General features: G+C 40.8%; 1 protein-coding gene across 1 annotated transcript; it reads left to right on the forward strand.

Annotated features, from left to right (window-relative positions):
* The first annotated feature begins 1,706 nt into the window (after nucleotides 1-1,706).
* On the forward strand, nucleotides 1,707-12,726 carry LOC111563534 (ras-related protein Rab-18). Its single transcript, XM_023262643.3, has 7 exons — nucleotides 1,707-1,909; nucleotides 4,036-4,091; nucleotides 7,765-7,826; nucleotides 8,130-8,202; nucleotides 9,367-9,485; nucleotides 9,977-10,043; nucleotides 10,826-12,726. Exons 1-7 carry the CDS (start codon nucleotides 1,842-1,844, stop codon nucleotides 10,993-10,995), a joined length of 615 nt encoding a protein of 204 aa, XP_023118411.1. The 5' UTR covers nucleotides 1,707-1,841; the 3' UTR covers nucleotides 10,996-12,726.
* The last annotated feature ends 10,063 nt before the right edge of the window (nucleotides 12,727-22,789 follow it).

A 22,789-nucleotide genomic window follows, 5' to 3' on the forward strand; every position in this document is an offset into this window, starting at 1 on the left:
TACCCTTGGAAGGAAAGGTCACTGTAAATCAATTTAAAATTATTCTGAGTGATCACTTTTATCTCATGATGAAACATACTGTCATGATGGGAGTGGTCTCTTCAAGGATAACAATTCACCCATCCATGCAGCAGAAGTCATAGAAATGGTTCACGAGTACGAAAATGATGTGAACCATATGAACTTCAGTCACCTGATCTCAATCCAATAATGGGAGATTTTGGACTGACTTCTGAGACAGTTACCTGTTAGCAACCTTTTCACTTTTCAGTATGACTATATTTGTTTTTTGGAATGCATCTAGAGTTTGAGGGCCACTGGAAAACCAAGTTTTGAAATTGATTTCACATATCTTGTACCTGATATGGAGTAATTGACAGTATGTCTCATTCCTTGAATTTTGGAACAATGGGGCATGATTTAGTTGATGAAAGTTTAAGTGCTAAAGACAAAGGAGGGTTTGTTAGCCTGTAATTAATTCAGTTCAGTAAAAGCCAAGTCACAACATATTTCATGTATTAGGGCCAAGCTTACTACTTCACAATATTGTAGTATAAGTACAAACTCAACAAACTTGTAAGTTCCCTTTGAGTAGCTCTCTGCTGACTGTGGGAAACCTCCAACAGAAATGGGCTCAGGGAGGGAGGTTGTCTGCCTCACCTGGTTGGGTAAAGGGGTGCAAGAAGAGGACAACAAAGAGAAACTAACAACCAGTGCTGAAGAGAACAGTAAACACACCCAGTAAACGCTGAGGAGGATGGCAAGGACAGTAACCATAGATTAAAGACAGTTAGCTCGAGAGCCAGAAAGACCTGCAGAGAGGAGACACAAAGGTAGTGACATGTAATAGTGAATTGCAATGTTAAATGTATGGGGACTGAAGAGTAGAGGACAGGTGGTCAGTGCAGGAAAAGTTTTAAGCCAAATCCTAAAAGAAAAGAGTGTCACCTTCTGAAGCCAGACTGGTAGTCGGTTCCAAAGTGGAGGAGCCTAATAACTGAAAGATCTACCTCCTAGTCTGCCTTTGGAGACTCTAAAACACACAAGCAAGCATGCACTTTGAAAGCCAAGTGCTCTGCTGGGCAATATGGTGCAAGGTCTTTAAGATATAATGGAGCTTTGTAATTAAGGGTTTTGTATGTGACGAGAAAGATTTTAAATTCTGTTCTGGATTTTATGGGAAGCCAATGATCTCTCTCGCTGGTTCTCATCAGTACTCTCGCTGCAAGATTTGGATTCATCTGAAGGTTTTATTTTTATAGATAATTATTGGGTCACATTCTTAAACAAGACGTTAGAATTACTAAATACATGGAGTAGTTATTTTCCATCACTTTAAGATAGTGTTTTTTTCCCCCGCATTTTAATATGATGAATAATATATGTGCATTATTCCAGTTTATGATGATGTCAGAAACATTTCTCAGTTCAAAACTGTAAATGCAGTGTGTTTGTATAGATACCATAATAAACTTGGAGAATGTTTTTGGCGGTGTGTCTGTTTGGAAAACAAAATGATTGTAATAATTAGAAAATTAATTTTAAGCATAGTAGTAGTGATAGAATGCACATTGAATTAATACGTTATGTGAATACGCATATGATTTCAACATGTTACAACAGTGTGTCCTTGTATTAAGTCATCCCTAAGATAAGCTTCTTGGACATTTTCCCATCGGAAGTGCCAACAAGTCGTACCGGATTTAGTTGGAGTGAGACATCCTGACGAGACAACGATCTGTGCTGCGAGCTGTAAACAGGAGTGCAAGTTGAACAACGTCGTTTTAAACAGTGTCTTCTAGCCATTTATCCAGAGTGACACAGCTCACCGTTAAGGGAAAATGGAAGACGATATACTAACGACGCTGAAAATACTGATAATAGGAGAAAGCGGCGTTGGGAAGTCCAGGTAAGCTGAAGTTATCTCCAAGAAAATGATGTCGTGGCTCACTGCTAACGTTAGCCAGCTAGCGTTAGCGGCGAAGCAAGCAGTGTGAGAATAAAGACCCTGTTGTGTTTTAAAATAACGCAGACGACTCAGCAGTGGTTGGTGTATTCGTTTTTAGACAGCAGGATAAACTGCCTGGGTAAAATAGAAAACAGCCTTTAGTGTGCTAATTATCCAGCTAACCTTAGCTAGCTGACAGTAGCTGTGTGTGACATCATCTTTGTTCACGTATGACATAGCTGGTTGAAGATGTTGCAATAGAGCTCAGTTTACTGCACTGGACATTATATAATCCAGCTGTATGTGGCCATACGGAGAGTAGCAACACTCACTGTATTGGGTGTCGATAATTTGAAGGATAAGCAAGAAGCTTTCTCGCTTTCTAGTTGCAGCTACTGAATTTGTACCATCGGATTCCCCATCGTTACGAGCACAACACAAAATATCTGTACATAGAGTAGATTAATTTAAGAGGTCGTGCTCAAGTAAGCGTGCCCTCTGTAGATGGACTTTTAAAGGCTCTAAGTTATACAATTCCTTTTGCCAATATGAAGTAATCAGAGGTTTTTGTTAACAACACCAAATTAGTCTAATATTCCAATCAGAGTATAATGTTTTTTTACCACCATTAGTGTGTAAGCTTATAGTGTGTGCCACTGCCAAAATAGAGCTTGGTCAGGTTTGCTGGTCTACATAGCTGTGGTCCAGACTGCATGAAAGAATCCTGATGGCCAGCCTGAGACATCAACCATCACATCGCAAACTATGGTGTCGAGTACAGCGTGCCTTTCAGAGCCATGGCTCGGTACATAGATAATGAGCAGCCCCAAGCTTTGTTGCAAGCTCTTCGACAAGTGAACCATCTTGCCAAAAGAAATCATCTTTCATTGAAGGCTGGTGATCAGGATTGACGTTTTCAAAATAACTGAAGGATGTAGAGATATTTGTATAGTAATTACATGACTGAACATCAGCATGATCTACAAGGGATTAAATGTCAATGCTTTGTCCCACAAGGTTGTAAACCATCTTAAAATGCATGCACAAATCAGTGCTCTTTGCATTTGAGATAGTTAGCCATAATGTCCAAAGCATTGGTAGAGATTGTTTCTTTTCTTAGTTGGTCCTTCCTAAAGCAATATATAGGGATCATTTATTGAGCTGGTGTGTGTGACATTTGCTGCTGGTACTTTGTTGACTGTGATGTCTGCTCTATGTTGAGTCCCTGAGTACAGTGAAGGGACTGAATATAAGTCAACATCATAGCACAAACATATGTTTGCTTGTATCTCCAGAAAACAGAAAAACAAGTGCATTCAGGCCAAGGTTTCCACAAAGCAATTTTCTATTATTATTAAATAGGCTTTTGCTTAATACAATAAACAAATGCTGACTGTGATTAGTTTAAAATGTCATCATTTGAATTATCCTGAGCCAGCTTTGGTATCATCAAGTAGGTACATTGATTAGATTATTTCAGAATTGCATACAGATATTCAGTTTGTTTTCCTGCAATCTGCAAAGGCCTTCAGATCATCAGGAAGATATCTGCCTGACAGGGAACACACACGTTTCATCTTACCTGAACATATGACCTATATAGAATACATTTCTAACTTGGCTGTCTCCAGGCATAGCTCATCGACTATATGGATTTCAAACAATAAACAGTCACTGCTCCAACATCCCTCCTGACGACCCGTGAGGAAAAATACGGGAATTGTGTTCAAGTCAAGGGAAAGGAGTGAGCTTATACCTACAGTCAGTAGCATAATTAGGACCTTTGCACTTGATTAAGAAGCAACCCCTGCCCTCCTGACAACAGTCTAGTGGTGATATCATCTGGAGCTTGTATGTGTAATGCAAGCAAAGGACAAAGGAAAGAATCAATAGAAAGACAGAGATACAGAATTATACATGTGTGGTGCTGCTAGACAGGTTATGTGAGTAGGGCAACGGGAAACCTGATCTCAGACCAAAAGCTTGCTCATATTTTGTGGAGTAGAATTGCTGAAAAATGCCACTCAGTTGTCTGTGGAAATGATTCAAGAGACCTAATTTTCTTATTTCTCTTTTCCTGTCAACAGTCTCCTCTTAAGATTCACCGATGACACATTTGACCCAGAACAATCAGCAACAATAGGTGAGTAAAACACGTGAGGTAAGTTTATGAACAGTAAAATTTCGCATTGTAAATTAAGAAATGGTGACAGCTAGAATATTATCATCAGTAAAGTCAAAAGTAGCCACAAACTTTAATGTTAGTGAATGGTTACTTAGGCCCTGGGAAGTTTAGTAACAGGGAAGATCTTGAATTTGAGGAGTTACAAGGTGCGATGAAGGAGTGCAGAGTCTGTGCCTATGAAAAGGAAACGCCGTAGTTGTTTTAAATTTCACCATTATCCCCTTCAAAGCAGTCTTTCTGTGCAGTGATACACTGTTCCCAACGCTCCTGCCTCAGTTGGAATGCTCTCTGGAGGTTCCATTGTGACCACTTAAAGGTTTTAAACTTTTGCGAAGAGCAAACATCAAAATCTTTGTTGAAATGTCTCAGCCTTGATGTTGAGGCTCATCACTGGTGACAGGTTTGAGTCTGCAGCTGTGACCCAGAGACCAAACAGCTGTCTTCACAGTGGAAGAACCCACAGTCTCCAAGACTAAGGAAGGAGCATGAGGTCAACAAAGCTACCAAGAGCATGTTCCTCGTTTTGTTTGACGTTGTCATGGCTGTGCATGAAGACTTCTTCCTCCACGATCAGACTGTCAGTGCTGACTTCGACTGTAACATCCTGAGGCATCTGAGGGAGAATATTCAGTGCTAATGACCCAAACTATTGCACATGCCGTCATGCCAGTGCACACCCGCTCACAACCTGTTAAGAACACACAAGTTTGCTGGCTGTGCCAACACAATACTGGCTCCCTACCCACTCTAATTGCCAGATTCGGCTCCCTTTGACTTCTTCCTCTTCCCCAAAATGAAATTCAAGTTGAAGAGTCACTGTTTTGAAACGTGCTGGAGAGATCCGTGGCACGTCAAAGTGGCACTTGATGCGTCTACAGAGTGAGACTTTTACGGAGTGTGGCAGGAGTGCAATGAGCGGTGTGTCACTGCACAAGGAGAACACTTTGAAGCTGACAGGGACCAAATTTAAATCAGGTACACGCTTAGCTTTTTGGAAACACAATCTTTGAACTTCTTGATCACACCTCATATGAGCAGCTCATTTACTCACGAAAGTCACTTGGTGGTGTAGTAGGAAACTTACTAGCTTATATTAAACATATTAGCTCATTGGCTACTAATGATATCCAGATGTGCAGGAATGAACATGGTAAGGATTATTTCAAGTGCAAGTGCAGTTTAAATTGCAATGCATATGAACAAATAGTCCATTCCGTGGCTGCTTTGCTACATACACCTGTACAATCTAATGTGATCCAATACAACATTTCAGCCTTAAATTCTGTCTTCACATAGTTTGGTTTGGGTTAAGAATACAGGAGAGGTATTAATTGAACTATATCTTCATTAATGAGATTGTAGGGGTTCCTAATATGTTGCCCAAAAAACACAACACCACCACTGTCCAGGACGTCAGCTCATTAGGTCAGTGAGAATATTTGTGCTGTCCAAAAGATTGTATGGAATTGGAGTTTTTAAGAACTGGAAACTACAGCTGCTGTAGAGAGAATTAGATGCTGTGCATGGTCCTTATCACCAAACCCCAAAGTGACAGATCCTTTGTTATGTGCTCCAGGACCAGCACTGGCTCAGTCACTAGGCTGGCTTCATGTGTTTGTTGCACTCCCAGTATTTACAGCAAATAATTTCAAACAAATTAAAAGTCAAGCATTTTTTATATTGGAATGAAAGTCAAGCTGAGGTCACCACATAGACATGTGGCCTGTGAGGAAGTTCTGCTAATAGAAGGTATGAACCTTTGCAAGCTAAAAGTAGCAGTCACTACGTCACTACACACCATCACAGCCATAGCGCTCTTCGATTGATTTTGAGGAGTGTGAAAAAACTCTGCAGCAGGCCACACTATCCATCTTTGTTGTGAATTTAATGGTACTTTATTTTACAAGTAGAGGTTTCTCCAAATTCTGGTCAGTCTGCAAATGATATCAGCTTATTTTAATAGTACAAATCATTTGATACATCAAGGACGCACCTGCTGTGGTATTAAAGCTGTAGCTACTTTTCTGACTCTGATTTATGTGTCTTCGTGAAGTGCATATAGCTCACAAGGCTGCCTTTGTTAAAACAACCAAAAACACAGATTCCATGAGAGGTTTCAACAGTGAAAACACTTTGTTTTGTCAAGGTCGAGGCAAGGACTGCTACTGTTTTACTTGGCCAGCTGGGATTCTTTGCCAAACAGATGTCTTTACTTGATTCAGTTTTACCTCTTTGACTCAAGTCTGTTAAGATTCAGTCTCAAAGCATTTCATCCTCATCACCTGAAGCACTTCATCTGTGGTTGTATTACTTTTTCTGACAGAAAGCTGACCCTTTGGCCTAAAGGTATTAAATAATCAAGAACTGGCCACTGCACCATTGTTTGTAAAGATAATCGGCAGACAGGTGTGCAGGTTAGCTGTCACGGTACTTTGAAAACTTCACAGCACCTAGTTACTTCATGGTAATATCATTGCAAAAAGTGAAAGAAAGACAATAACGCGTAACACTGACAAATCATTTCTCCTGCTAACTGTAACTCTTACCATTTGGCTTTAATAGAATGTGTTGTAATGCCCCAGTGTATTTATATCATACGATGAGGGCTGCTTACGGGTCTGCCTCAAACGAGCTGGCCTGCAGAGATCAGCCCAGCCTTGACTTCGAGCATTAGTATCATCTTGTTGTCTTGTGATATTACAAACAGATGCTTCACTGTATGTTCCTTGGGAAAGGCATGTCTGAATTTGTAGTGAATTAGAACAGGAGAGACTGGTCCAGGTTTCAGCTAAATGTTTAGCGCAAACTCATTTCCACATGCATCTGGAAGCAGTATCTGAGAAACCCTGCTGGACTCGAGGAAGTTGTAGTTGTTGTGATTGACTGTGTGAACAGAGTGTATATTTTTGTGTGTGGGGTACACATGCTGTATGTCATATATCCTCAGCCTGTCTGCATGTCCCCTTTCTCCTCCTCTGTCTCTCTTCTGTTTTGGCTCTGAACTTAACGCTCCTCCCCAGTCCCAGATGTAAAAACAAGCCCGTCACAAGTGTACATTTCCCTGGTAAATCTGTCAGTGGATGCAAAAAGTCAGGCCAATATGTCATCCAGACACTGCACGCTCTGCACACCAAGACACTGCACAAAGGCAATAGAGGAGATTTACTTGCTGAGGCTAAGGGGGACAACATTGTTATTTTCATGTAAATGTCTGTTCCTTTGGGACCTGGCAGGGATCTTTAGGGGTGAATCATTGGTCTCTTAGCCATTTCACAGGTGGTGGTGGGTTTTGATTTTTTAATACAGACCTGTATTGGTTTCAGTTTAGGACAGTAGACTACACTGTCCCTTTTGTGGTGGATATGAATGCACAGTCACACCATAATTTAAGTACAGGACATTGGATGGGCATAATGCCAGTCTGAGTAGCCTGGGTTACCAGAAGTTCAGAGGCATTGTGTGGTGGTACGTGTGTTTTGACAATTCATCATCAATAATTATAGTCTGTCGCCATGATATAATATTCTTGGCAATATTCTTGGCCAAACCTGTAAGAGTCATCATACTGGGACTGGAGAAGGATGAGGTAACCATCCCAGTTTGAGTGACAGACTGACTTCTCTTTGTCTAGGTGTTGACTTCAAAGTGAAGACTATTTCTGTGGATGGCAACAAGGCAAAGCTGGCAATATGGGTAAGTTACAAATTCAGTTATCATTCCAATACTTCAGTAACACTCATTTAAACAAACAAGCAACTCCTGTCTGTCAGTCAGAGCCACGATTAACTATCAAACACCTCCAAGACTCTGGTTTTGCTATTCTCGCATCTATCCAGTAGATGGCGCTTATGCAACACCATTTCTGCCCAGGTGTGCCTTAAGGAGCACAGAGGAGTGTGTTGTTGTGTTCATGTCCATGTGCCCTGGTTTTCCTTCTGTTTGAGCCACTACTTTGTCTTGTGTGTCCAGCGGTGCTGAGCTGTGTGTGTTTTGCAGGACACTGCAGGACAGGAGCGCTTCCGTACGCTGACGCCGAGTTACTACCGTGGTGCCCAGGGAGTCATCCTGGGTAAGCAAAGCCATTGACACCATCATTGCTCAAGCACCTGTGTATATGTGTGTGTGTGTGTGTGTGTGTGTGCGTGTGTGTGCGCGCCCTCTTAACTTTACAGTCAGGCTCCTGTTGTAAAGAGAGTGATGACTTTTCATCCTGTGACCCACGCATATGCACACACTCTCTCTGGAAGTCAGTTTATACCCTGAAGTCAGACTCCTCATATGGGCATGTATGTACAGCATGTGTACACACACATATACAGAGGAAGTAAGTTAAACCTCTAAAACAGACTTCCTCTGCAGTCCATGGTTTTTGACCACACTAATGATATATAGAAACAGAAGGCGTCTTTGCTGTATCGGTGGGATCATGAACTTAGGGCCAATTTTTTTGTCAGCTATTTAATTTTAATTATTGTTATTAATGTTAATTAGTAATTTTGTCTTAGTTTGTTGTGTTTTTAGTTTTTATCAGAAGTTGAAAGAAGTCGGTGGTCTGTCCTTTTCATTAATAAAGCAATCAAATGTGTTGTGAAACTCAAGACTTCTTCACTCTGTACTACTTGACTTCATTAGTTTTGAAGACACTTGTGTGTTCTACTTGGTCCTGTGTGAAAGATTTCATTACTGCAAGACATATTATTATGTTGATAAAATTTTTCCGATCATGGAAAATAATACAATTGTATCATGGATTCAGAAAACCGAATAATACAGTTAAGTAGTTTGTAAATGTACAATCAGGGTACATGTTTGCTTTGGTGAGATAGACAAGTTATCAACTTTGCCAATTATGAATCTGATATTCAGCATTTTTCCAATTGTAGGTGTTGTTTTCTTAACCCATTCACTATAAAATATCTAAATATTAGAATGTGCCACTTTAGCCCCTCGAGTAATCTCCTGCCCACAGCGCTATCTGTAGTATGGTTACACATCCCAAGTAATATTCTCTCAACACTGAAAGGTTGATAGACAGTTTTAAAAAAGGAATTTTAGCAAAGTTTTATTCTGGGGTTTTTGTCTAAATTTTGACCCCAAGCTTTTAATTATAACTGCAAACGTAAATACAAATACCAGTTATCTCCTTGATTACCAATAATCAGTACTCGTCTTGAAGACCACATATTGGTCAACACCTGATTCTAAGCATGTTTCGTTTATTTTGTTTCCCCAGTGTATGATGTCACACGACGAGAGACCTTTACCAAGCTTGACAACTGGCTCAATGAGCTCGAGACATACTGTACAAGGAATGACCTCGTAAAAATGCTTGTGGGAAATAAAATTGACAAGGTGAGTGGGTTTACAGTTGTGTACAAACTGGCTACGGGCTGTTTGAGTAAAGATCAGCAACACATTAAGATTTTTAAAATCAGCTTCAGTACATTTTGCCTTGGTTTTTTAAAAAGCTTTTATTTAATTTTTAAAACAGTTTCTCTGTATCTTCAGGTGCAAAAAGATGCATTATAGAGCAACATACCATGCAGAACAGGGATATAAATTGCCAGAAATAATGTTTTTAAAAGTCAACTTACACCTAGTTGACAAATTACTGAACTGAATACCAGTGGCACTTTCGTATTTTTGGCAGCTGGTTCTTTACCAGGATACCAGAATAAGTCAGTGGGGATAAAAATGCCCACTAAGTACAGTATTATGAATTTATTGTGTCCTGTTCTTTGTCTGTGAAAATCACTTTTCCCTCTCTGCCCTTTGATGACCACAGTAGCTGACAGCTCCGCCCAGCAGACCTCAAATAAGCCATTACCTCTCCTTTGTTTTAGGAAAACCACGAGCTAGACAGGGCCGAAGGGCTGAAGTTTGCAAGAAAACATTCCATGCTTTTTATAGGTAAGTTAAGAGGATTCCCCATTTCTACTAAGACCTGCTGGGCACATGAGTTACAGCAGACTGTTACACAGAGGAAACAGCTTTTGAAATAACTATCATAGTTGCTGAGGAATGCTTGAATAGATCTATTTATAAAACAGGCTTAATATATCATCTTCAGTGTGCTCTTCTTTTTTCCCCACTACTTTATCTTTGAAATATATCAGTGAAGAAGCATCTAAAAGAGTCGCCTTGCACTACAAATTAAACATCTAGTTTTAGTCTTTGTCAAGTATTGAAAAATGATATTTTAAAAATGCTTGTTGGAATGCAAACATTTCAAGCTTATCTCTTCATTTTCCAAGTGATTTCCTACTATATTAATTCTGATATGGTTTTCTAAATAAGATTTATTTCTTCTCCTGCAGTTCTGACTGTTGTGATGTTTCTGGAAGTTATCATGTTGTGCAGCGGGTGTTGACTATATCCCCTAATAACCGCCTAAGGTCCACTATTAGTGTCTGGAGTTGACAGTTATTGTTGAGACATTTTCCACCAGTCGCTGCTGCCGTATGGTGGCCCTGCAGATGATGACATCAAGACGCAGACATTAACAGTTTTCATATCTGTATTTCATCTTCTTGTCTCCACCCTTTCTGTCTTCCTTCTCTACACACCCTTCTCTCCACTCTAAACCCTTTCATCTTTTTCTTGACTTTCTCAATTCTTGTTTTTCCTTTTCTGTCCCTGTCACTTCACTCTTTTTTCTCCTTCATTTCTCCGTCTACACTCTGTTCTCTCAGAGGCGAGTGCAAAGACGAGGGATGGTGTTCAGTGTGCATTTGAGGAGCTGGTGGAGAAGATCATCCAGACTCCCGGCTTATGGCAGAGCGAGAACCACGGCCGAGCTGTTCAGCTCACTGACGAAGACGCAGGAGGTGGAACCTGTGGTGGCTACTGCTCCCTGGTCTAAACAACATGCTCATCTACATTCACACACACACATGCTCAAACATACACATGAATACCTTGCCAAGCATGCACACACACACACATCCTTGAAAGAACAGCGCCCCTCCCACTGTGTGCCGTCCTGAGCTGAGCTCCCCCCTCAGACATGAAGGCAGTGGATGTCCGACTGTCTCCCTTCCGCTGAGCTGAAAGGATGGACCGTCCACACACTCTGTGTTCACACAGACACTACTTTTGCACACTTTCTAATAACAATGCTGCGCTAAAATGCAAGTACAGCTCAGCCTTCCTCTTAATGGAATTTGAGTGAGTGTTTCTCTCTTCTGTTTTGTTTTGAGTTACAGTTTTTTTGCAGTTTCAGGACCTTGGTCAAAATATTAACCGTTCTCACTTGATACTCATTTGATTTGGTCGTAGCATTGCATTCAAATTCGTCCAAAAGTTTAAGCCAAAGTTAGTCAGACATATGGCTAAATCTCTGAAGTATGATAATGAGAATGGAAAATGTTGACCATGGTTCCTTTGTGTCTCCAGCATGCTTTTTGTCCTCGGAGCACTTTGCCTTAGCAAGCACATCTGTATCCATGCAGGGCAGACGTTTCTCCCTCTGCTCTGTCCTGTTCTTCGTCCTGTCCCCCCCAAGCACAGGCTCTAGGAATATTATGCTGCTTATGGAGAAGCTTATCAAGCCAAGCCTTCTCGTGTTCCATCTCACCACTCAGTCAAAGGCTTGGGTCATGTGTCTATTGTCTACACAACTGTCTGATTTCTTTCCAAGTGTTTGGGATATTTTTTTTGTTTCTTTTATTGACTTGGACTTCAAACCTTTGCTGTGTTTTGAAGAGTGCATAAATCAAAGAGACTGGCACCAGCAGGCTTTCCACTGGGTGCTAAAGAAGAGGGAACCTCTTATAACTGCACGCCTTTTTTGTAACAAGTTGCTTTAATGGAGTGCGACCTACTGGCACTCGTTCACTCAGACAGATAATATCAGTAATATCACAAGCACTGCTACAGTCCTTCATATAGATCCCTTTGACTGGACAGAGACAAAGGAAAAGTGTTCAATATTAAACAGGGCAGTGAGTCATAAGGGTGTTTCCACTGAAATTGGAAAATCAAAGAAAAAGCTGTGTGCTGCACATTGCTAATGGATTTTACAGTGCTCCCATCTCTGTGTTAGTGTCTGAGAAACAGTTATAAATGTACTGTACCCCTGACCTCTGACCATGTTTGTAGTATCCGAGTGCTGGTGTGTATTCTGGGAAACGTAGTCCTGAGTGTTTAATCTCTTTGCAGGGATGGTGAAAGTGACATGGATTCAAGCATGTCTTCTCACATGTAGACTTTTTTTTTTTTTAAACATCTTTTTAATTGCATGGGAAATCTGCGTGCCATTCTTTTGTGTTTGTCTGTCCAGTGAATAACCATCAGAGGCTATTTACTATTAAACACTTTAACTTATATTTAGCTAAAAATAAAGCTTTGCATTCAAGCTTGCCATTTGAATTTAATGTAAAACAAAACTGAAGTAGGCTTTTACTTATTGAACTGGTATAGCTGTCTTTTTTTGTGTTCAGAAATATGTTGAAACAAGTATACCTTGTAAATTGTGTTTATTTTAGGAATTTGTTGGGATAATTCCTGTATGAATTGTAAAGCTGAATGTAAACATACTTCATTACAAAACCGCCCTGTGTATTAAACTAAATAAAATTCTTTTTTAAGTGAATAGAGTGGATTCTGCCTGTGGCAACGCAAACTCCACAGCTGCTGACATCTGCTGCTTAAAGAGCCATGAAGAATAAGCCTTTTTATAATTGCATCGATGTCCAAGTCTTCAACAGAGATGACCAATAACTCTGCTGTCATCATTGCCATGTTAGAAATGTCACTGTTAGGTGATGGGTTTTTCACTCAGCGCCCTTCACATTCCTCTGTCCTCAGAATAAAGACGTGTTTAAACAGTGTCCGAGGAACCCTCAGACCCCAGACGTGTGATCCATCTAAATCATCTTTTTGGCCAACATCTCAGGAAACACCACCACAGCCATAACTCGCTCTATCACTGCTCTAACTGGGATGTGCATAATTCCTGGGCCATTATGAAAGGGTTGGGGTTGGCAGCTAAACCGAGGACTCTTCCCTTGCAGCAGATCCCTCATCTCTTGCCGCAGTCCGGGCAGCTGTCTGGAAATATGTCTCAGTCAAACACAACAACGGAGGCCTACAGCGCATTAATGCCTTCATGTGGTCCAACCATGTGCTGAGCTGCAGCACTGTTGCTTCCTTATGCCTACACTGGAAAAACAAGTACTGTAGGAGCTGAGCTGACAGTTTCTGTATTTTTTATAATAATTTGTAGAGTTGGTTGATTCACATTCCACTTTTATTGCCACATTGTGAGAAGTAGTGTGAATAGTCACTTTAAAAAAAAGTTTCAAAACCTCATAGTGTTTTTAAAATAGAAAAATTGTATTTGGTCATTTTAGAAATATAATTTAGTGCAGCTTTTACAGTCTACTTGCCAGCAGTGTAATCACAAGATTGATGAGTACCCTAAAGATTTATTCTGGTAATGTACATTGTGATGTAAGAATTTAGGCGCTGCTGGATTTTAACATGTATTTGTTGGGCAATTTGCCTAATTAAAATAATTAGCATCATCACATATATGGACAGTATTTGATAAACTGCTTGGCTGGTATGACTGGAGTGACCGCTTAATCCTTGTTAGGATCGCGGGGGCGCTGGAGTCTATCCCAGCTGACTTAAGGCGAAGGCAGGGGACACCCTGGACAGGTCACCAGTCTATCACAGGGCTACATACAGAGACAAACAATCACACTCACATTCACACCTACGGACAATTTAGAGTTCCCAGTTAACCTCAGCGTGTCTTTGGACTGTGGGAGGAAGCAGGAGTACCTGGAGGAAGCCCACACATGCACAGGGAGAACATGCAAACTCCATGCAGAAAGATCCTGGGAAGGTGGGGACATGAACTGTCTAAGAAAGAGTATTTATATACTAAGTATGGTATGCAATCTTAGTATATAAATACATGAACCGGGGATCTTCAAGCTACAAGGCGAAAGTGCTAACCACCAAGCCACTGTGCAGCCCGGATACTTAATCCGTTTATGTGAACTTTTCACAATCCAAAATGTCTGCATGAACAAGAAGGTTCCCCAGTTTTCAACTCCCAGTGGGCCAATTTGACTCAGTTTTGAAATTTTTTTTTATGTGCTAATACATTGGACATGCATTTGAGAATCAAGAGCTCAGTGTCATTGGTATGAATGCTGAATATTTCTTCAAATTTCCTCACTTCTGCCCACACCTTTCTGCTGCCTGTAACTCTCATTTACTCACATCACTGTCTCTGTAAGTTATCTGCATCTCCAATTACAAGTATTTAGTACATTAACGACCTCCTTAGCTCTAGGTGTCGCAGATGTCTGACTCCTTATCAACTTGTCATTTCTGGTCTATGACCCCACTCTCAATTCACTCATTACCATTTCCAATGCAGTCATACTTGATTGTCTCATGAAGTCCATACTGTTGAACAAATGCTGTGTTTAAACAACAAAAACATATTCTCCTTTGCTAACAAGGATTGATAGAAGACTGTTTGCTCATATAGATGACACTAGAAGTTATTCAAATTCAACCTGTCTGGGAAATGTACCAAATTTAACAGCAGTCCATCCAGCAGTTGTTTACAACTTGCTCAAAATGAAAAGCTTGTCATGGCACTACAGACAGATCAGGGAATTGCCTAAGTAATAGTCTTTATAATAGGACGCCCATGAATGTTTGTACAATATTTTGTGGCAAATAATGCAATAGTTAGACCAAAGTCATGGACAAACAAAAAGGCTTTGGTGGTGTGTGGTCATATCCCACAGCTGGTGGCAACAGGTCAAAAGTACTCATTTCATCATTCTAAAGGATTGCAAGCCAAAATGCTTGGGGGCCACTGATATACTAGCAGTACGTGGGTTTCTGAGCCACAGACTTCTTCCAGCACCAGAGCAAACACAAAAAACAGCCATGAGGATTGGCTGTTGTTGAGATTGAAGAGAGGACCAAACTCTCTTTGGCACCCCAAGCTGTAGTAACATGCCAGACTCCCAGAACCCTCGTGTCCTGCCCCACCTTGTTGTCTCAGAAGCCTGAGAGCGGCTCTCTGGGACGGCTTGATGGACTGCTTTCTGTCCTGCTGTCTGTGTCTGAGCATGCAGTCAGGCGCTAAGCTACCAGAGCAGATCTGGCTCTCATTAGCACGGTCTTGTCTCCGTGCTCCTCCTCTGCCTGCTGCAGCAGTGAGCCTTATGGATTAGCGTTCAGACGAGCCCCTCAGGAGAGCAGTCATGCTGTCGTGTGTAAAAATGTTACGAGACGTCGGGCATCGTTTCATAAGGTGTTGGGTTCCCAGACGTCACTCACTTTGTCATGCTCATTGCTGGTTTGCTATCAGGTAATTGTTTTGCCATGTTGACTTATAAGAGTGAAGAAGAGAGTGAGAGGATGATTGGAAAGATCATCCTCTAGCACCACCACCTGAATTGCATATTGAGGTGAGGGACTAATATGTTGGCCATAAGGACAGCTCTGTGATAATGAGAACGTGATAGGGCAGGGCTACATAGAGAGGTGCAGCAGGCCTTCACTTTAACAGAGCCTCTGGAGGAGGGTTCAGGGCCCTCTTGGTTTGGGGGCTGAACCTTTGCAAACAAGATCAAACCCTTGTCTCTCCCAACTTGTTCTGGGTAAAAGGAACCTGTAGGTCTGCACACTGTTTCACTGTTTACATTCTGAGGTGAGGTAGAGGAAAATGCCCCTCTGTTCCTGCTCCTTCCTTCCTCCAAAGTCAGCCCAAGTCAAGCTTTGGCCTCTCTAAGGTTACCCTCTGAGCACCAGAAGACTGTGAGGTAATGACTGGCATGACCAGAACTGATGGCTCTGTCACTGCAGGTGGAAACACTTTGATTACGTGGAACCTTGTGTTTACATTGTTGCACCCGTTTACATTTAGACCCTTTGACATTTCATCAGGCATCGAGAGCGTCCTGTTTCAGGCCTGATCTGTTTTGAGCTGTGTGACTTCCTGTGTCCTTTGGGTTACAGAGAAGTCAGTCAGCCCCCCTACTCCTCTAGACTCATCGGGCCAATCCCTGAACCTTCTTGTGTGGGCCTGGTGTGGGTATTTTTTGTATAAAATAATATTTCAGCTAAGACGACTACCTGAATGGTCACCGTGTTAAATGTAGGGTAAACACATTTTTGAGAAAAAGCTGTGTCAGGAAATACTATGGATTCTGTCAACACAGGGGCTTGCTCACATCTTCAGAAGCAGCAGCCTTGTAGCGTAAATGTACCCATCAATCATATCAGGCCCTCTATAACTTAATAAGAACAGGCCCCGGGTAAGCAGGAAACCTCTATCTTTGTTTGGTGTGAACCTCTGGCCTCCGATCCATGTAAGTCAATTCGGTTAGTAATAGGGCTGTAATTGAGTTTCCTCATATTTGATACCCTGTCAATCTAATTTAAACCTAAATGATTGTATTGTAACCCACTCTTGTTATTTTCAAAAACACGGCACCATGTGTACAGGCCCTAAAGTAAGCAGGAGATGGGGACTCCTCGCCCTCCAAGAGAAAACTCCTCTTGCCGTGGGGGTTGCTTTCATCCCGGCCTCGGGTTACTGTGGCAATAAGCACAAGGGCCGAAGACAGGCCAGCAGCAGGGGTACTGCTGCTTTATAGAAGCAAAATGGAAGGATGAGTAACTTCATTCATCATCCCACCACCCATAATTCCCCATGTTTGCGGTGCTCGCATCCCGTGTGGTATATCTCTGGCCTCACGCCACCTCTCCCTCTCAGATTCCGCGGTCGTGTCATCATTCACCGTGTCAGGATGCCCATCCAGATCTCACTCATGCTAGTGCTGCAACATGGAAGCAAATACCCATGTACTCAGGCCAGCGGCTTCTATAATAAACTAATCACATTGTATCAACATGGGCTGGGTGTAAGCTTTCCACATGCCTCAAACATTTTCATGGCCTAGACGCATGCTCGGCTGCAGTGCTCTGCTTCCAGCGAGAAAAAAAAAATTAATAAACTCCCTTTTGGGTGAGATGATTGGCATGTATAGAAACAAATTCATTATTTTGTATAAATAATCTGGCCCCTGTGTAGTAATTTCACTGCTTATTTTTCTTTGCCAAGCTGATCTCGATTTTGGGGTCGGACCAGAGAATTTGTTTCAAACCACCAAGACAAAAAGACCCCAATTTCACTCACTTTGAAGAGACAAGGAGGTCTGGAAGGCTCTTGAAGATCCACGATTGCTTGACAGAGGCTGTTTTCCACCAGGCCAGACCTTCACCAAGCAGAGACTAGAAAGAAACTTTTTGGCACTTTATGTAGGTCTCACAGGATCTTGTAGCTTGAGGCCTTAACCTTAGTCCTTTGTGCCTTGCATGTAACCTGAGTTTAGGTTTATTACTACAAACCACAGGAAGCTCAGGCTGCTTGACTGTATAGTGGACAATTGAATTTGAAAACACAAAGCCAACCTCTACCTCTCCCACCCTCCCACCAGCACGCTAAAGTCAAATAAAGCTCTCTCCAAGGAAATCGTACCCAGGTCACGCAAACACAAGATACTTTCATTTCATTCGAGCTGTGTGTATCTACTATCCACTTTGTCACAGGATTTCCTTTCAATCAGATTATGTGGAATAACAGAGGCGTGACAAGTGTTTTGTAACCACATAGCTTGTGAGAGTCAATTAGTGGAGTTCAAGCACAGGTACCTCTGTCTGTCTAATGGCCTGAGAGAAGACATTGTTTGATCTCTGGTTACTCAAAGCCACAGTTCAGGACATGAGGAAGCAGGTCTTTGAGTGGAGATTTGTCAGAGCAGTCGTTCTGAGCAAGTACACTGCAGTTCGTCAGCTTTGTACTGAAGAAATTTAAAAGTAGCCATAAAAAAAATCCCCAAAAACTACAACCTACAAATCTAGCTTAGTAGAGGAACATATGATTTAGACAAAATCAAGATATTTCACAAGATCTTCTAGTCTGTATCCCTTTTACTCATAATTAAATGTTTTGCATGGTTTATATAATTCTTCATCTTACAGATTTCAAAGATATTCTGTAAATGACATCCATGATAAAATATATACTTTTACAAATAGTAATCTGTTCTTGTACCACATTTGACTGTAAAATATATATATTTTTTGCTGTATTTAGATCAGTTAAAAATGTCACTATTTTACAGATAGTTGCTGTTTTGTTAAATTACAGACAACATCCAGTAAAATCATAGAAAAAACCCCATCAATCTATGTTTAAAAAGTGTCTAAAAATGTTCACACCGGAGATCTGTATTTTCATGAATAGTGTTTTGGTATTTTTACAAAGTGTTGCTGTAAAATTCCACTGAAAATCTCATTATTTTACAGGTTTTATGTTTTTTCACATTTTCTGTCTTATCTTTTCTAATGCTCTCGCTGCCAGATTTAAATTTTTTATGTTTTGTTTTGTTTTTTTTTTACAATATATTGCACATAAAAAATAAAAAAAAACATTGAGCCAAAGTACTTTGCAACAGAGAAATAAAAATGTATGAGTTTAAAAATGAAGGTTAATGTCCTACAATGTTATTTATTATATAAATTTACTTGACTAAATTGAATATTTCCATTAAGACCCTTCAGTATTGTATACTGAAGGGTATTGTTTGTATTGTATTGACTGTAATTTGAAAATTACAGTCAATACAATACAAAATTCTACATGGAAAATCCAACAGATCCAAAGATTCTCTATAAGCAACCATATTTGTGACGGCAGAGAGGAAGAATTCTGAGAAGGGACCTCCTGAAAAAATCTGTCTCAGTCTGAATAACTTACATGTTGGGTTGCTGAAACAGATTTTTGAATTGCACAAAACAGGAAACAAAATGATAGTCATACCTGCATAAGTGTGTCTGTCACTGTTCCAATGATCACTGGGACATGAAAACTGCATGTATAGAATCACCAGTAAAATATGATGTAAAAAAAACAGTTTGCTGACTTTGCCTCAAAATAAGGTTTAAAACGTGTTTTTCCAACAAGTTATCCTTCTACTACTCATATACACAGACAACACTGTACCTGTGTCTGTACAACAAAATGACTGACTTTCTGGTTCGGTTGTTAGAAAGCAGATGTGATTGTGTTTTTGAAGGGAAGGAGCAGGACATCAAATCAAATGCCTTTATTGTCATTGGACATATGTACAACGAATTTTGAATGCCTCTCCTTCATGGGATAAAATGATAACAACAGGTAAGATAAAATATATATATAAAATAGACAATGCAAAAACATATATTTATATAAGAAAATAATTAGATAAAATAACATATAAATAAATAAATATTGCACAAACCCACCCAAAACTAACATATTTCATACAACCACCGTCGTTGGTGTTACAGAACTCTTCCTTTAATTTCTGTTCAGGATTCTTTTCTCCCCTATGGCATCTTTGGTTATTGAGCTTTTGAAGGTATGCAAATTTTACATGTCCTTTTAAATACACATTTCTATGGCACAATACTTTAAGATGTAAAGTAAAAGCCTAAATACCATATTCTTGTTTCAGCTCATGTTTAACCAGTTCTGTACTTACTGTGTTTTGGCTTTGTGGGTCTGTGCTATTCTTGGAATTTAGAGGGGAACTGCTTTTGATTGTTTGTTTCAGATGTTGGATGAAACTGACACCTTCATGCCACAGACTTGCTAACCAGATGTGCGTGCATGTGAGCATTCCTTTATGCCTGCCTGCCTGCAGTGTCTTTCTGACTCTGTGTGTCAAGGTAGCTACAGTACTGGGGTGACTATTTTGTCTACACCTCAATATCCCAGTTGCAATATGGCTCATGTTATCGCCCCGCTGAGCTCCAGCTGGTGTTAAAGCAGAGCAGCAGAGCTCTCTTCTCCCTGTCTTGCTTTACATCAGCTTTCACAAACACCGTGCCCAGAGTGGGCTTGTAATAAAAGACCAACTCCCCCCACCTCACCCTACTGCTGCCTGGTGCCCTCCTGGGGCTGTGAACAGATAGTGTAACAGCAGTGTGTGTGTGTGTGTGTGTGTGTGTGTGTGTGTGTGTGTGGGTGGGTGTAGCACAGTTCTGCTTCCCTACAGCTCCAACCTTGGCTTCTGGCTCACAAGGCCCAGAGCGGCTCCCAAATTCAGTTATGGTGCTGGATGTCTGGGCTCGGCTTCCCAGCAGGCAGCCGTGCTGCGCTCAAATATTTACATTCATCCAATCAAGCATCAGACAGTAGCACATATATATTTCAGTGAGGTCATGAGCTGCCATCCATTACCACCTCCACTGTATGGAGATCAAGGGCTGGCTGCTGTCTCCAAAACACAGCAGATTTAAACACCAAATCCACTGTGGATGTTCCTCTGTTTCTCCTTTCTGTCTCTTCCTCCCTGGTTCTACATTATTCTGAAGGAGGTCCTGCTGTGTTCTGAATTGCTGCTTTAGGGGAAATTTTTTGAAAATGCAGTTATTCATTTTTTGTTGCTGAATGTTAGCTGAGAAGATGGATACTTTTCTCAGGCTTGTGTGAAGCTTCTGCCAGCAGCTGGTTGGATTAAAGCTCAGGTTTAGCATGAAAACTGGAAACAGGGGAAACCAGCTAGCCGACTCTGTCTAGAGTTAAAATCCTGTACCAGCAACAAAAGCTCACTCTGTAACATGTACATCTAATTTCTACAAAATAAAGTGTATAAACAAGTTTTGGTTTCACCAGAGTCCCTGTTTTCCCTTGTCTTTGTGCTAAACTAAAGTCAACAGCTGCTTACTGCCTATTTAGCACACAGATGTGAGAGTGGTATCCATCTTCTCAATAAATTCTTGACAAGAAGGCAAAAAGACACATTTCCCCAAATTTTTGAACTCATCCTTTAAATCAGATATTATGTCTAATATTGCAGGAAGCAGCATCTGATACCACTGAGTGAGAAAGACACATTTACACACAGTACTAATAACAGAAGACAACACATTCATTGTGACACATTTTTGTTTCAGAATCGGCTGTTTTGACTGATCTGTCTCTCCAAATACAAACCAAATGGGCCAACAGACTTTCTCAGTTGCTACAGTATAACTCACTGATGTCCGTACTAATGCTGGAGCAGCCAAGTTGCCGCGGGTGCAAGTATTCTGACGGTTGTCTCAGGTGAATGGTGCAATATTTGCTTTCTGTCATGGCAACACTGACAAGTTGCATGTACAGCTGACAGAATGCTTCAGGATGTGACCTGGCACCACTGAAAGCAATTTTTGTGGGACATATTCAAAAGGAGAGAAAGAGAAAGAGGGGAGCTCAGACTTTGGAGACTTTCTGCAGTAGTATGAATACAACCTCACTCCTCTGCAGGCCCCTTGCAAGTAATGCTGATTAACAGAATGGCCTCCTCTCCGTCCACCAGCGCTGACACCAAGCCCACAATGGTCACAGGCAGGCGACTGAATGAAAAGGATACTGTATGTGACCATATATGTCCCCGTGTGGTGGTCCCACAGCCATCTGCACCCAAAAATGGTATAAAGTGTGATGATTGAATTTAGAGGAAGGCTGTTGCACACTGTGCACTCTGTAGGCACTGAAAGGGCCATATTTTCCAAAGGCCTCAGGAGGTCCTGTGCACTTCTTGCCAAATGGTGCTAAAGTCACGCAGCAGGCTATAAAGCACTACTGTACACATCACTGAGGTCTTAGATGACCCAGGGCTAGATGGGACTGAGGCGTCTCCAACAGCAGGAAACCATGCAGAGGTCATCTCCAGAAACTGGGCTCGGTTTTGGATTCGAAGCGCCTGCTTTGGCTTACGCTGCTTTCCAGCTATGAGCGTCTAATTGGTCCAATATTTTTAAAATAAAATTCCCCACGATGTGTCCAACAAACTCGACAGGGTTTGTGCAGTCTGACCAAAGCAGTCAGAGTGTTTACTTTGTTATAATAACACTGAAGGATTAAAAAATCTAGCTGATGTCGGTCGCAATACCTCGCAGTAGTCTTTCTGTTTCTTCATGCATTGCTAGAAAAAAAAACTGTCGTGAAAAGGAAAGAAATAAAAGTATATTCAGTATCTAACTTTTCAAACTGAGGGTTTAAAACAGAATTTTTAACCCCTAGATGCATAAGTGGGTCAAACATGACCCACTTATGAGGTCATTATCTTTCAATGTATTTGTATTGAAAAGTTTTTATATCAAAAAACATGTTTTTGATATCATTCTGCTTAAATTTTTAAGTTACCTTTTATATTTTTAAAGAAATTCTAATATTTGTATTACTACCCCAAGGTTTGTATCAGTGATAACATCATACAAGAGGTGATGCACAAAGTTGGAGGGACGGAGAGCAGCAACAGCTGGAGGAAAAGAGTTGAAAAATGTCAAAAAGAATGGATGTTGACATTCTTCTACTGCTGGTCTGTGTAATATTTTCTTTTTCAATTATCAAAATCTGTTATAAAATGAAAAAATGAACAGATTTCAAACATGTAATCATTCTTGTGTGGACAAAAACATAATACAAACAATAATACAAATGATTATTCTTAACCAAAATGACAAAAATGGCATAAAATCACATTGATTCTTGTACAGGTAAGTTTTGATCCACTTATGGAAGTATTTAAGTCCAATCACTTGTGCATCTAAGGGTTAAACAAACAATTATAATCTTCGCA

Source organism: Amphiprion ocellaris, chromosome 22 (assembly GCF_022539595.1).
Source record: "Amphiprion ocellaris isolate individual 3 ecotype Okinawa chromosome 22, ASM2253959v1, whole genome shotgun sequence".
NCBI lineage: Eukaryota > Metazoa > Chordata > Actinopteri > Pomacentridae > Amphiprion > Amphiprion ocellaris.